We start from the raw sequence: 15,000 nt of genomic DNA on the forward strand, positions 1-15,000 counted from the left end.
GCCTGCTGGTGCTCATCGTGGTGATCTACTACCTGATGAGATTCCTGGTTGCACGTCGTGTTTTCAGCCTCAGCGTCAGGTCAGTGAGCCGCTTGTGGCCGGCGGTCTTCTGCCAGGTGTGCCGGGGGGGGCTGGAGCTGAGGCCTGAGCCCCTCCCCGGCACCGACACCTGCGTGGCCAAACTGGCCTGAGTGCTGATCTCTGATTCGCCCAGTCAGAGATGTGAGGCTTGGTTTAAACTCAGAGACGGATGAAGACCTCTTTAAAGTGCAGAAGATGTTTGATAAGAGTGGATCAGGAGGATGATAGATCCATGACTGTCCTTCCCCAGGCTGGGGGGGGGCTGCAGGGTCAGGAGATGAGCTGGTGCTGCCCTGTGACCCCTGGAGGGACAGACAGATTCCTCATTCTCACGTTGTCTTTCTTTTGTTCCCTCCAGCAAACATGGCAAGAAAAAGAAAGAGGGATCGCAGCAGAGACAGGCAAGTGTGCCCCCCCCCCACCCCCTTGCTATTTCCTTCTGTGTGCTCCCCCCCCACACCCCCCTTGCTATTTCCTTCTGTGTGCCACCCCCCCCCCCCCCCCTCACATGCAGTCACCCCATGTTTGGACATTTAAGACCAGAAAAATGTGGTTGTCAGAGGAAATCTTCCTGTTTTCTTGTGCTGAGCAGGCAACAAAAGCACATTTCCAACATGACAGTGCGTAACGGCTCACTCCTTTAATCCCATCACTCCCTTAATCCCATCACTCCCGTATTTCCATCACTCCCTTAATCCCATCACTCCCGTATTTCCATCACTCCCTTAATCCCATCACTCCCTTAATCCCATCACTCCCTGAATCCCATCACTCCCTTATTCCATCACTCCCTGAATCCCATCACTCCCTTATTCCAATCACTCCCTCCCGAATCCCATCACTCCCTTAATCCCATCACTCCCTGAATCCCATCACTCCCTTATTCCAATCACTCCCTGAATCCCATCACTCCCTTAATTCCCCATCACTCCCATCACTCCCTTATTCCCATCACTCCCTGAATCCCATCACTCCCTCACTCCCTGAATCCCATTACTCCCTTAATCCCATCACTCCCTGAATCCCATCACTCCCTTAATCCCATCACTCTCCCTGAATCCCATCACTCCCTGAATCCCATCACTCCCTCTCCATCCTTTACTGGGTTCCCACCACTCATCTCCAAACGGGCGGCGAGGGAGTGAGGGAGTGAGGAGGGAGGGAGGGAGTGAGTGAGTGAGTGAGTGAGGAGGGAGGGGGAAGGGAGGAAGGGAGGGAGGGAGGGAGACCATGGAGCCTGTGGTGTGTGTCCCCCCCATTAGGTGGCAGCAGCCACACACAGAAGTGATGGGAATGAGCACATGCACACTGTCCTGGAACAATAATGGAGTGCACAGTTATTGATCCGTACACACACACACACACACACACACACAACACACACACACACCCCCACACACACCCCCTCTCACTTTACCCCCCCCCCCCCTCATTCACAGTCCTTTTATTGGTCCTGTCTCCCTCCCTTCATGCCACCAACCATAAGATCCTTCTATCTGTCTCGTCTTCCCACTCTTCTTCTCCTTCTTCTCCTCCTCACACACGCTCTGATCCTCAGGTCTTCAGAGGTTGTGATCAGCTTCTGTTGTTGACTGGAAATCTTTACCCCTCACTCTTCCTCTCACTCTTCCTCTCACTTTGCCTCTCACTCTTCCTCTCACTCTTCCTCTCTCTCTTCCTCTCACTCTTCCTCTCCTCTTCCTCTCTCTCTCCTCTCTCTCTTCCTCTCACTCTTCTTCTCTCTTCCTCTCACTCTTCCTCTCTCTCTTCCTCTCTCTCTTCCTCTCACTCTTCCTCTCTCTTCCTCTCTCTCTCTTCTCTCACTCTTCCTCTCACTCTTCCTCTCACTCTTCCTCTCTCTTCCTCTTTCTCTCTCTCTTCCCCTCTCTCTTCCTCTCTCTCTTTCTCTCACTCTTCTCTCTTCCTCTCACTCTTCTCCTCTCTTCCTCTTCTCTCCTCTTCCTCTCACTCTTCTTCTCTCTTCCTCTCCCTCTACTCTTCTCTCTCTCTTCGCTCTCTCTTCCTCTCACTCTCCTCTCTCTCTTCGCTCACTCTTCCTCTCTCTTCTCTCTCTCTCCTCTCACTCTTCCCTCTCTCTTCCTCTCTCTCTCCTCTCACTCTTCCTCTCTTCCTCTCTCTCTTCCTCTCACTCTTCCCCTCTATCCTCCTCCCTCTTCCTCTCCTCTTTGCTCTCCCCTTCCTCTCCTCTCCGCTTTCTCTTCACTCTCCCTTTCTCTCCTCCCCTCTCTCTCCCTCTTCCTCTTCGCTCTCTCTCCTCGGCCCTCTTCTCCTCTCTCTCTTCCTCTCCCTCTCCCCTCTTAGTCCTCTTCCTCCAGCTCCTCGGCGCTCTTCTCGCCTCCTCTCACTCTTCCTTCTTCTCGTCCTCTCCGGCTTTCCTCTCACTCTTCTTCTCTCTTCCTCTCACTCGTCTCTCGCTCTTCCTCTCACCTCCTTCTTCTCTCTTGCCTCTCACCTCTTCCTCTCTCTTCTTCGCTCACCTGCTCTCTCTCCTCTCTCTCTTCCTCTCTCTCTTCCTCTCTCTTCTTCCTCTCTCTCTTCCTCTCACTCTTCCTCTCTCTTCCTCTCACTCTTCGCTCACTCTTCCTCTCGCTCTCCTCTCCTCTCACCTTCCTCTCACTCTTCCTCTCTCTTCCTCTCATCTTCCTCCTCTCTCTCCTCTCTTCCCTCCTCTTCCTCTCTCTTCCTCTCTCACTCTTCCTCTCACTCTTCCCTCCACTCTTCCTCTCTCTCTTCCTCTCACTCCTTCCTCTCACTCTTCCTGTCTCTCTTCCTCTCACTCTTCCTCTCTCTCTTCTCTCTCTCTTCCTCTCACTCTTCCTCTCTCTCTCCTCTCACTCGTTTTCCTCTCTCTCTTCCTCTCACTCTTCCTCTCTCTCTCCCTCACCTTCCTCTCTCTCTTCCTCTCTCTCTCGTCTCTCTCTCTTCCTCTCACTTCTTCCTCTCACCTCCTTCTCTCACCTCCCCTCTCATGGTCAACCCCTCAACCCCCCCCATGAGCATGGTGACTCTGGAATGCAGCCCACTAAACAGTTGAATCTGTTGAGGGAGGCACGGTTGTAAACAACATAACGATGCGTGTGACAAATGTGTGTGTGATGGAAGGTCATGGAGGTCATGAAGGTCATGGAGGTCATGGAGGTCATGAAGGTCATGGAGGTCATGGAGGTCATGAAGGTCATGAAGGTCATGGCCAGCTGCAGACACCTGGAGAGCTGTGAGCTGCTTCACACGCTCTGTGTTGGAGTTTTGGACACTCTAGTGAGGTTCTGCTGCTCTATTTCAGGAAATAGCTCTGATTTTGGAAACCATTTCTCCTCTTTGGTTGTCGTTCATCCCGTAGAGTTTTAGGGGTAGCCAACATGGTGGAGCGGTTTATTGAGATGCTCCTGGGAGGCTATTGCTCAGGTTAATGCAGGTTAGGGTCAGGGTTAGGGTCAGGGTTAGGGTCAGGGTCAGGGTTAGGGGTTAGGGTTAGGGGTTAGGGTTAGGTTAGGGTCAGGGTCAGGGTTAGGGTGTGTGTGTGGGTGTGTGTGAGGGTGAGTGTGTGGGTGTGTGTGTGAGGGTGAGCTGTGTGTGGGGTGTGTGTGAGGTGTGTGTGGGGTGTGTGTGAGGGTGAGTGTGTGTGGGGTGTGTGTGAGGTGTGTGTGTGAGGGTGGGGTCTGTGTGAGGGTGTGTGTGAGGGTGAGGTATGTGTGTGAGGGTGAGGTGTGTGTGGGGTGTGTGTGAGGGTGAGGTGTGTGTGGGGTGTGTTGTGAGGGTGAGGTGTGTGTGTGTGTGGGTGTGTGTGTGTGTGTGTGTGTGTGGGGTGTGGTGAGGGTGAGGTGTGTATGTGTGTGAGGGTGGGGTGTGTGTGTGGGGTGTGTGTGAGGGTGAGGTGTGTGTGTGTGTGTGTGTGTGTGTGGGGTGTGTGTTGAGGGTGAGGTGTGTGTGGGGTGTGTGTGTGGGTGTGTGTGTGTGTGGGGTGTGTGTGTGGGGTGTGTGTGAGGTGTGTGTGTGAGGGTGAGGTGCTTGTGTGTGAGGGTGAGCTGTGTTGGGGTGTGTGTTGAGGGTGAGGTGCTTGTGTGTGAGGGTGAGCTTGTGTGGGGGTGTGTGTGTGGGGTGTTGTGAGGGTGAGGTGCTTATGTGTGAGGGTGAGCTGTGTGTGGGGTGTGTGTGAGGGTGAGCTGTGTGTGGGTGTGTGTGAGGGTGAGCTGTGTGGGGGTGTGTGTGGGGTGTGTGTGTGTGTGTGGGGTGTGTGTGAGGGTGAGGTGCTTATGTGTGAGGGTGAGCTGTGTGTGGGGTGTGTGTGAGGGTGAGGTGCTTGTGTGTGAGGGTGAGCTGTGTGTGGGTGTGTGTGAGGGTGAGGTGCTTATGTGTGAGGGTGAGGTGTTGTGTGTGTGGGGTGTGGTGTGTGTGTGTGTGTGTGTGTGTGCGAGCGATTGATTAATTGTCACTTTGTCACAGGTGTGTGGAGCCAGCGTTCCACTGTGCTCCATCCTAACGCATGATTACCTGTTTTGTCCCCCCCTTACAGCTCTGGACTCCGCCCCCTCTCACTTTCTACCCCCTCCCTTAAAGACAGTGTCTCTGCCTCCTCACTTTTATCTGTCTGTATGTCTCATTTCCACCTTCTTCTCCCCCCCTAGAAGATTTCCCTCCTCTCTTCACACAGCTCCACCCGTCCTGCTCAGCCCATCTCTCAGATCTAATGCACCCTTTTCTCCCTCCCTCCCTCTCTCTCTCTCTCTCTCACACATGCTTTCTCTCCCTCTCTCTCTCACACATGCGCTCTCTCTCTCTCCCTCTCTCTCTCTCTCACACACGCTCTCTCCCTCTCTCTCACACATGCTCTCTCCCCCCTCTCTCCCTCTCTCTCACTCTCACACACGCTCTCTCTCTCTCTCACACATGCGCTCTCTCTCTCTCTCCTCTCTCTCTCTCTCTCACACATGCTCTCTCTCTCCCTCTCTCTCTCTCACACATGCTCTCTCCCTCTCTCTCTCTCTCTCTCTCACACATGCTCTCTCTCTCCCTCTCTCTCTCTCACACATGCTCTCTCCCTCTCTCTCTCTCTCTCTCTCTCTCTCTCTCACACGCTCCTTTCCTCCTGAAGTGACTCTCCTCCCCTGTTCTCCCCCAACCCCCTCTCCCTCCTCCCTCACAGGGCCCTGCAGCTCCCGCCGACCCCTCCAAGGTGAAGGCGGCCACATCAGAAAAGAAGAAGCAGGAATCCCGCAAGGATAAGAAATAGGATACGGGGAGGGGCTGGGGGGGGCTCGCCGGCCGGCTGCTCCAGCCCATCCGTCAGGCGGTGGCGAAGGCCCAGCCCGAGCACCGGCGGCACCAGCCGACCCCAGAGAAGATGGGGGGGGTGGGGTGGATCACTCGGGCCGGGTGTTGATGACCATTGAGTTGGAGCTAACCCGTAAAAATGGGGAGGGGGGGTCCGTTGCTGATGGAGGGTTAAAGAAATCCAAACCTCTTGGTTTCTTCTCTCGCGTCGCTGACCAGCTGACCTTCAAATAACACATTGGGGGTGGGGGGGGGTGGGGGGGGGGGGTAATAACAGTGTCCCAAACTAGCAATGGGGGGTGTCTCGCCACTTCCTGTTATTGGGAGCCACTTCCTGTTATTGGGATATCGGTGGTATCCTCCTTTATTGTTGCACAGCAGCTTCATGGAAGCCGACGTGACCTCTGACCCATATTTTAGATGATTCAAATGCAAACATTGTTGGTCCCAACGCCATCAAAGAGAAGTGTTGGACACAGCTGGTCCTCAGCTGGTCCTCAGCAGGTCCTCAGCTGGTCCTCAGCTGGTCCTCAGCTGGTCCTCAGCAGGTCCTCAGCTGGTCTTCAGCTGGTCCTCAGCTGGTCCTCAGCTGGTCCTCAGCTGGTCCTCAGCAGGTCCTCAGCTGGTCCTCAGCTGGTCCTCAGCAGGTCTTCATGTCCTCAGACCCAGGCTGTGGAGACCAGCCAGTTTCTCCAGCGCTGTCCTTTTCACCCTCACCCAGACTTTGTCCTCCATGTCTTTTCCTTTCACTGTGAATTGACGCTAATGTAAAACCAAAATCCAGAGGTGATTGACTTGCTAACGGCTCTGCCCTCTTTCTCCCTTTCTTCTTCTTTTTCCTCCTCCTGTAGATAAAGGTCTGACTTCTCCATGACTGCCTCCACTCCTCTAGTCTATTCCCTCTTTTCCTGCCCAGCCTGATGCTACTCCATTAGTTGCTATTATAATCATCTCCCCTCTGCCCCGGCTGCAGAACAGCCCCCCCCCCCCACACACACACACTGCAGATGGTATCATATCATGTTAGCACCTCTTGTCCCACAGCCCGGATGGGCTCACTGGGCAAACAAAGAGCTTAAGTCTTAACTGCTCTTACAACATTAAGAAGAACCTCAAAGACAGGGATCAGTGTTTAGAAGCCCCTGAATTTGTCTCTAATGTTCACGATAGGGTTAGGGTCACGCAGGGAGCGAAGCTGTGAGAGCGTTAGCGTTAGCGTTAGCGTTAGCGATAGTGGGAGAGAAATATGATTCTGGCTCTCAGCCCACGCCGATAGAGGTTCAAGCCCACTGGCTATGAGATTCAATCCTCTCACATTTGACCAAATGGAGGTGGTCACCTTATTCCAGCCCTGGCTAAATCCGGTAGAGTGGGGGGGGGGGGGGGGGTTCCAGACCAGAGCAGAGGCTTACTGTAAGCGCTAGCATGAGAAAGGCCGTGGCTGGAGCAACACGTTGTGGGGGAAGATGATTTTGGTACATGAGCTATCCGCTGTTGACGGCCGCTGACTGAACACCTGGAATGACGTCACAGCCCTTCCTGAGATGGACTCGGGAGTCTGACAGCAGGATATGCTGGGAAGAGATGGGAAGAGAGGAAGAGATGGGAAGAGAGGGCATCCCACTGCACCCCAACTTATTTCAAGGTCCAATTAATGTGCTGGCCCATACAACTGCCCGTGCTAATGATTTTAGCATATAATGAGATGGCTCCCTGCATCTTCTGGCCGGCTTCTGCTGCAGTTTTCACTCTTCTTCAGATTCCACTTCCTTCCTTCATACTCAGCATCTGTCCCTCTGACTCTTGTTATCTCTCCGGGTCACACAGTGACTCTGCCTTTAGTCCCCACATACACATCCCAGTCCAAGCTTCTCCTTATCTGACTGCAGGAGCTGCAGCTCAATGCTCTGTCCTCTTCCTGCTCCTGCTCCTCCTCCTGCTCCTCCTCCTCTTCCTGCTCCTGCTCCTGCTCCTCCTCCTCCTCATGCTCCCTTTTCCAACATTGAGACGGCACCGATTCCCTCTCCAGCCGTGTTTTGAACTTGCTGCTCTGTCATAATTCCGCCCCCCCGAGCAGGCATGTTGACCCCTGGAGCAGAGGTAGCTCTTATGGGGCACAAACAGGAAGCTACCTTAGCAATTAGCTGGTACCTTCAGTTCCAAATACTATTTGTGTAATTTGAATTCATGATCCAATATTGTTTCCATGATCTCTGTGATTGAGGGAGTCCGGGTTGCCTTGGATGCAGTCTGTGATTCTGTTATTAAAGGTTCTGTGTGGCTCTTTTGTTCAGAGAAATAAGATGAGAGATGAAGGTGTGAGACTGTTGCTGTCTGGGATTTGGCAAACTTTGGCTGGGGGGATTGGGGGGGGTGCTTTGAATTGAGGAGACTCATTTGACTAGCTCAGCAAAAAGCCACTTGTGTTGCTAACGTTGCTAAAGCTCTTCCCCCGGAGCTTTGAGGTGCTCCTTCCCAACCCTGAGCCACATCTGGATCGGCACCGCCTGAAGTTCTCCATCATCGTCACAATAGCAACAGAGGTGCTAAAATACCGGAGTGAATGTCTGGCTGGAACTCTTTATTCAGAGATAACATGTGTTCTCCTCAGTTGAACATGCTTGTCTGTCATTATCTGGGTCGCCGTAATAACTGGTCTTTATTTGAAACAACTGGAGCTTTTTGCATTTTTCTACATTTATTTTAATGCTTGATGATTGTGGAGCACTAACGGTCCTTCATGACTCTGTATAACTGTAAAGAGATCATAAATAATAAAACAGAAAAGCAATAAAAGCCCATGTCAGCTGTGATCAGCACAGTGCAACTGTCTCCTGCCTTCTTTCATGTGGACCACTTATGGATTCAACTTAAAGATCACGTATCTCAGAGAAACTGGAACAAAGTGCTCTAAAGAATAAAAATGCTGCCAACACACTTTCAGACGTGCAGCCATGGAGACGCGTTGTTGAGGAACCACGTGAGGAAGCTTTGGATGGCGTGAAGGTCCAACCTTTGAGGAAAGACTGAAGGAAAGTTCCACAGAGGAGGAGATGCTGTCTTCACTGACGGATTGATGTGTCCCATCTTTTATTGGACCAAATACATCAGTGGCCTTTCTGGAGTTATCAGCTATCGTCAGTCTCCTCGATCTACCAGGTGGTGTCAGGGGAACATGGCCGTCATCAAGGAAGGAGCCCAGCTGCTGAATGAAGCCGCTGTCTTCACAGATGTTTCTTCACTGGTCGACAGTGATCATGTGACAGACCGTGATGTCAGCTGTCTGAGGTGCAGCAGGAATTTCAGCTATCTGACGTCACGTTCAAAGGCTGAGTTCATCCTTAATGAGCCTTTTCCTTCACTGGACTGTAACAAGAACTTGCAGGTGTGGAGAGGCCTTCGTTGGCCGACCTTTGGCCTTGATCCCTAAATAAAACGTGACACTTTCTCTCTGTGGACACGTGCACGTGTTGAGATTGAACCAAGGTCCAGAGGAGTACGATTGGACCACGTCCAGGAGTGGGGAGGGTGTTGGGGCATATGGGTCATGTTACCCCTAAGAAGACATGGACGGGGGGGGCCAAAAAAAGCTCCCGTGGGGTTCCATGAAGGGGTGGGGGTGACATTTCAGCTGTGTTTGGCCCTGGTGGACAGTGTTTTTATTCCAATCCTCAGACATCTGAGTTTCCAACATGGGCAAAGGGGTGAGTTCTCGCTCGGCTTTTCTCCTTTATAGTTCAGCATTAGCAGATAAGCAGGACCGATGTTAAGGTTAGGCTTGGGCTAACCCTAACCCTAACCAGAGGGGTTAGGCTTGGGCTAACCCTAACCCTAACCCTAACCAGAGGGGTTAGGCTTGGGCTAACCCTAACCCTAATCCTAACCAGAGGGGTTAGGCTTGGGTAACCCTAACCCTAACCCTAACCAGAGGGGTTAGGCTTGGGCTAACCCTAACCCTAACCCTAACCAGAGGGGTTAGGCTTGGGCTAACCCTAACCCTAACCCTAACCAGAGGGGTTAGGTTTAGGGTTGCTTGTATTTTCCACATCTCATAACATCACGTGAAGATAACGCTGAGATAAGATAACGACAGGCTACCATTTAGCGCCTGATTCGTGCTGCTCTCTGTTGTCATTCAGCCTTTCGTCTGGTGATGTTCCTCTCACACAGGAGGTAAAATTGCTACGCTTGCTCTGCTCTCCATTTTTGCTACCTTTTCCACTGGCACATGCTCTTCCAGCGTCTCTCGGTGTGTCCATCCTTCACTGACGTGCTTCTGAGAGCAGACTGACAGCAGCAGATGATTCCCATGATACAGCATTCTTTCAGCTACTGGAGACACACCGTGGTGATTAGCTGCAGCTCTGCTCAGTGCTAATCTTTCTCATTCCTGGCAGTATGGCGGTGAGAATGGAAGAAAGAAGAAGGACAGGAACTTAGATGAGCTGAAGAAGGAGGTAGCCTTGGTAAGAAAAGCTCCTGTTTCACCTGTACTATGATGAAGAGCCAAAATGTCACAGCCAGTTCACTAGGTTACTTAACAAGGCCATAAATGGAGGCAATGGCCCACAAACAAAATGGCGGTCCAATGAGCTTAGCGTGGGGTGCTATGATGAGTGCAGAGGCAGCCTGTCCTCTCTTATCTCCTCCTCCACCCTCTGGCTGCTCTTCTCTGTACTGACAAAGATACTGAATAATTTGTGGGCCACCAGCAGTCTGGCTCGGGGTTTTTGTCTTCGCCAGAGCTGTAGCTCTTTGAGGTGCTGTCAAAATGCAACCAAGTGATTCAATAAAGCTGCGCTACGTTTGGCTGCATGTCGTGTCTCAGATAAAAAAGCTCCTGTCAGATCCCGAAACAGTCGCGACTGATTAAAGAGCAGAATTCCTTTGTACAGATAAAATACATCTTTAAGAAAAAGAGAGAAATCATGTGTTTGACCTTGTTAGGCTGTCTGCCTTCTTTAGGTGCTCTGGTGGACAGCTTAGCTAAACAGCACGGTGCTAACGCCACGCAGCATGGTTCCCCTCACCCTGACCCTAACTTAACCCTAACCCTGACCCTAACCTAACCCTGACCCTAACCTAACCCTAACCCTGACCCTAAGCTAACCCTGACCCTAACCTAACCCTAACCTAACCTAACCCTAACCCTAACCCTGACCCTAACCTAACCCTACCCTGACCCTAACTTAACCCTACCCTGACCCTAACCTAACCCTGACCCTAACCTAACCCTGACCCTAAGCTACCCTGACCCTACCTAACCTAACCCTAACCCTAACCCTGACCCTAAAAAAAAAACCCTACCCTACACCCTAACCCTGACCCTAACCTAACCCTAACCCTGACCCTAACCTAACCCTAACCCTGAAGCCTAACCCGAACCCTACCTGACCCTAACCTAACCTCACCCTGAGCCCTAAACCTACCCTGACCCAACCCTAACCCTGACCCTCAAGCCTAACCCTGACCCTAACCTAACCCTAACTAATAAACCCTAACCTAACCTGACCCTAACCTAACCCTACCCGACCTCTACTAACTTAACCCTAACCTGACCCTAACCTAACCCTAACCTGAGCCTCACCGCTCACCCTCACCCTGACCGAACCTCACCTAACCCTAACCCTGAGCCTAACCCTGGTCCTTGTCCCAGCACTCTCCATTCCTGTCTTCCCTCATCATCATTAGTTGCCACGGCCCTGATTGTCTGCACCTGTGTCTCATTGTCTCCAGCACTGTCTCCATTCGTCCCCAGGCTTGGTCTCCAGCACTGTCTTCATTCGTCCCCAGGCTTGGTCTCCAGCACTGTCTTCATTCGTCCCCAGGCTTGGTCTCCAGCACTGTCTTCATTCGTCCTCAGGATTTGTCTCCAGCACTGTCTTCATTCGTCCTCAGGCTTTGTCTCCAGCACTGTCTCCATTCGTCCCCAGGCTTGGTCTCCAGCACTGTCTTCATTCGTCCCCAGGCTTGGTCTCCAGCACTGTCTTCATTCGTCCCCAGGCTTGGTCTCCAGCACTGTCTTCATTCGTCCTCAGGATTTGTCTCCAGCACTGTCTCATTCGTCCTCAGGCTTTGTCTCCAGCACTGTCTCCATTCGTCCCCAGGCTTGGTCTCCAGCACTGTCTTCATTCGTCCCCAGGCTTGGTCTCCAGCACTGTCTTCATTCGTCCTCAGGATTTGTCTCCAGCACTGTCTTCATTCGTCCTCAGGATTTGTCTCCAGCACTGTCTTCATTCGTCCTCAGGCTTTGTCTCCAGCACTGTCTTCATTCGTCCTCAGGATTTGTCTCCAGCACTGTCTTCATTCGTCCTCAGGCTTTGTCTCCAGCACTGTCTTCATTCGTCCTCAGGATTGTCTCCAGCACTGTCTTCATTCGTCCTCAGGCTTTGTCTCCAGCACTGTCTTCATTCGTCCTCAGGATTTGTCTCCAGCACTGTCTTCATTCGTCCTCAGGCTTTGTCTCCAGCACTGTCTTCATTCGTCCTCAGGCTTTGTCTCCAGCACTGTCTTCATTCGTCCTCAGGCTTGGTCTCCAGCACTGTCTTCATTCGTCCCCAGGCTTGGTCTCCAGCACTGTCTTCATTCGTCCTCAGGATTTGTCTCCAGCACTGTCTCCATTCCAAATGTGAATGAATAGATTTACAGGTCTGGTGTCTTAGTGCTAACCCCTAACCCTAACCCTGCTAACCCCTAACCCCTAATACCTAACCCTAAACCCCGAACCCTAACTCCTAACCCTCACCACTAACCCCTAACCCTAACCCCTAACCCTCTAACCCCTAATCCCTAACCCCTAACCCTACCAATAAACCCCTAACCCTCTAACCCCTAATCCCTAATCCCTAACCACAATAAACCCCTAACCCTCTAACCCCTAATCCCTAACCCCTAACCCTACCAATAAACCCCTAACCCTAACCCTCTAACCCCTAACCCCTAATACCTAACCCTAAACCCCGAACCCTAACTCCTAACCCTCACCACTAACCCCTAACCCTAACCCTACCCTAACCCTAACCCTAATCCCTAACCCCTAACCCTACCAATAAACCCCTAACCCCTAACCCTCTAACCCCTAATCCCTAATCCCTAACCCTAACCCCTAAACCAGGGGTCGGCAACCCGCGGCTCTGGAGCCACATGTGGCTCTTTGACGCCGCCCTAGTGGCTCCCAGGAGATTTTTCAAAAATATGAAAATGGAAATTGTTTTAATATAATTTCTGTAGGAGGAAAAACGTGACAAACATTCTTAAAGTTTTCCAATGCTGTATAAATGTGTATAATAAATATTTAATTTCAACCTCTCATTATAATGGAAGTTAAACTTAAAGCTCCATCGTACAGCAAAGTGGCCACGTGGTGCGTCATTCTCTCCAGGATGCGCTGCAGGGAAAATAAACATTTAATCATGAATGCTCATTATCTATTTGTAGCCTACTAATCATTTGGAAAGTAGGCTAATACAGCTAATATAGACACTTACAGCATGTGTTGCCTTTATTATAAGCCCTATAAAAGGCTTTAATTTTTTGAGGCTCCAGACAGCTTTGTTTCTTGTTTTTTTGGTCCAATATGGCTCTTCCAACATTTTGGGTTGCCGACCTCTGCCCTAAACCTATAACCCTAACCCCTAATCCCTAACCCTCTAACCCCTAACCCTAACCCTATGGCCCCTAACCCCTAACCCTTAATCCCTAACCCTAAACCTCTATCCACTAACCCTAACCCTGTTAACCCTAACCCCTAACCCTCTAACCCCTAACCCTAACCCTATGGCCCCTAACCCTAACCCCTAATCCCTAACCCCTAAACCCCGAACCCTAACTCCTAACCCTCACCACTAACCCTAACCCTGCTAACCCTAACCCTGCTAACCCTAACCCTGCTAACCCTAATCCCTAACCCTAACCCTGCTAACCCTAACCCCTAACCCTCTAACTCCTAACCCTAACCCCTATGATGTGTTTTTGAGGGAGCCTTCAGTATCTGATACATCCTTTTTCCATTTGGAACATAATATTTCATCGATAATTTGCCCCCCAAAACAGATGTATTAAAATGAATAGATTTACAGGTCTGGTGTCTCAGTGCTAACCCCTAACCCTAACCCTGCTAACCCTAACCCCTAAACCTATAACCCTAACCCCTAACCCTCTAACTCCTAACCCTAACCCCTATGATGTGTTTTTGAGGGAACCTTCATAATCTGATACATCCTTTTTCCATTTGGAACATAATATTTCCAATCAGGTTTGTTAACTCGTGTGTGTGTGTGTTTCCACCTTTTGACAGGAGATAAATGATGCACAAAGGTCAACATTAATAATGTCCACACATTACCCTCGTGATTTTCATTCTTTTCTAATCTTTTTAATAATTAATGAGCTCATAGTTGTCATAGTTTTATTTTGCTCACATGTATTTCTGTGGCGAACAGTGGGAAGACAAAGAATCCTGACAGTTTTGTTGCATAGAGATAAAAAACCGTCACAAAAACCCTTTTCTCACCCCAAATCAACGATATTCCACCGTGAAAGGTTTGACCAGCCCTGAGGAAGCGACATAAAGCCCCTTAATCCACACGAGATACTCGTGGGGGTTTGGGAGGGGCCCCAACATCCTTTAGTCCTGTTCATGCTGCTCTCACCAAAGACCGAACACGTTGCTGCCAAATGAGTCCTGTTCATCTTAAAGGTCCATTCAGCTTTTCCCATTAACTAAGTGAACCGTTTTATCCCTGCAGGATGACCATAAAATATCTCTGGATGACCTGGGAAAACGCTACGGAGTGGACCTCTTCCAGGTTTGGGTGGTTGTTCTTCCCACACAGATGTGCATGATGAATGCCTGTTGTGAACACCAGTCTGAGACCGTGTCCATGCTTGTCCCAGTTTGCCCTTAGCCTTCCTTAGCCTTCCTTAGCCTGCCCTAGCCCTAACCCACGCGTACCTGTGCAGCCATGCTGCACTCCTGCTGTGTGGATCCCCGTCACTGTTTTAGGCACAAGCCACAATCGTCCTTGAGGTTGTCTTTCTTGATTTGGACTATAAGGCGGCTGCTCTCCAAAGAGGCTAATACAAGAATGCGGCTGGTCCAGAATGTGGCGGCACATCTGGTCTTCAATCCCCTGACGTGGCCCCACATCGCCCCAACTGCTAATAGAACTCTAGCTACCTGTAGCTCCCCAAGTTCAGGTCACCTATGCTGGCCCACAGAGTACCAGCTGGACCCGCTCCCTCTTACTGGAACAGTCTTGTTGGAGCCCATCTACCCCTCCTGCTGCATTTCTCACATTAGCATCATCTTCTTATCCCTTATTCCTTGAAGGTGGGATGACCTCTGGAGTGACCCTTGATACCTTCCAACAGCTCTTGAAGACTCTGCTCTGGTAACAGCGCTCCTCCTTCCCCTCTCCACAGCGCTCCTTCATATTGGGTAGCAACACTTCTGCTGGGTGGTTCTAACTTCTTGACCACCTTTCAAGGGTGTCCTCACATCTGGGCGAAGGCAGGTCCACCCCTGGGTGAAGTGCCAGTTCATTACAGGGCCCTATGTCAGCATTTGTGGGTTTAATACTTGCTCAAGGGTACCCCAGCAGTGCTCTGAAGGTGTTTTTGCACCTT

The 15,000-nt window shown here is 51.1% G+C and overlaps 2 protein-coding genes and 1 long non-coding RNA gene across 9 annotated transcripts in view; 2 read left to right on the forward strand and 1 right to left on the reverse strand.

Annotated features, from left to right (window-relative positions):
* Positions 1 to 8,200, forward strand: part of mpz (myelin protein zero) — a 14,598-nt gene extending 6,398 nt beyond the window's left edge. The window contains exons 4-7 of one of the 4 annotated variants that reach the window (XM_057056438.1): positions 1 to 79; positions 440 to 482; positions 5,246 to 5,275; positions 6,225 to 8,200. The exon at positions 1 to 79 is cut by the window's left edge and continues 51 nt beyond it. In XM_057056438.1, coding sequence (XP_056912418.1) covers positions 1 to 79; positions 440 to 482; positions 5,246 to 5,275; positions 6,225 to 6,236 — 164 coding nt within the window. In that variant the 3' untranslated portion in view covers positions 6,237 to 8,200. Of the gene's footprint in view, positions 80 to 439; positions 483 to 4,615; positions 4,892 to 5,245 lie in introns of those variants that run through there. The other 3 variants (XM_057056435.1, XM_057056436.1, XM_057056439.1) reach the window with 3 other exon arrangements.
* LOC130538633 (uncharacterized) lies at positions 1,639 to 3,209 on the reverse strand. The gene is made up of 3 exons (XR_008953931.1): positions 3,080 to 3,209; positions 1,813 to 1,930; positions 1,639 to 1,778 (listed from the first exon to the last, which is right to left on the reverse strand). It is a non-coding gene; the product is annotated as an uncharacterized LOC130538633 (long non-coding RNA).
* A 762-nt stretch (positions 8,201 to 8,962) lies between the features above and the next one.
* atp1a2a (ATPase Na+/K+ transporting subunit alpha 2a) overlaps positions 8,963 to 15,000 on the forward strand; it is a 33,224-nt gene continuing 27,186 nt past the window's right edge. For 2 of the 4 annotated variants that reach the window (XM_057056432.1, XM_057056433.1), the window contains exons 1-3: positions 8,964 to 9,077; positions 9,771 to 9,839; positions 14,121 to 14,180. In XM_057056432.1, the coding sequence (XP_056912412.1) occupies positions 9,066 to 9,077; positions 9,771 to 9,839; positions 14,121 to 14,180 (141 nt within the window). In that variant the 5' untranslated portion in view covers positions 8,964 to 9,065. Of the gene's footprint in view, positions 9,078 to 9,281; positions 9,547 to 9,770; positions 9,840 to 14,120; positions 14,181 to 15,000 lie in introns of those variants that run through there. The other 2 variants (XR_008953930.1, XM_057056434.1) reach the window with 2 other exon arrangements.

The sequence above is a fragment of the Takifugu flavidus genome, chromosome 15 (assembly GCF_003711565.1).
Source record: "Takifugu flavidus isolate HTHZ2018 chromosome 15, ASM371156v2, whole genome shotgun sequence".
Classification (NCBI taxonomy): Eukaryota; Metazoa; Chordata; class Actinopteri; order Tetraodontiformes; family Tetraodontidae; genus Takifugu; species Takifugu flavidus.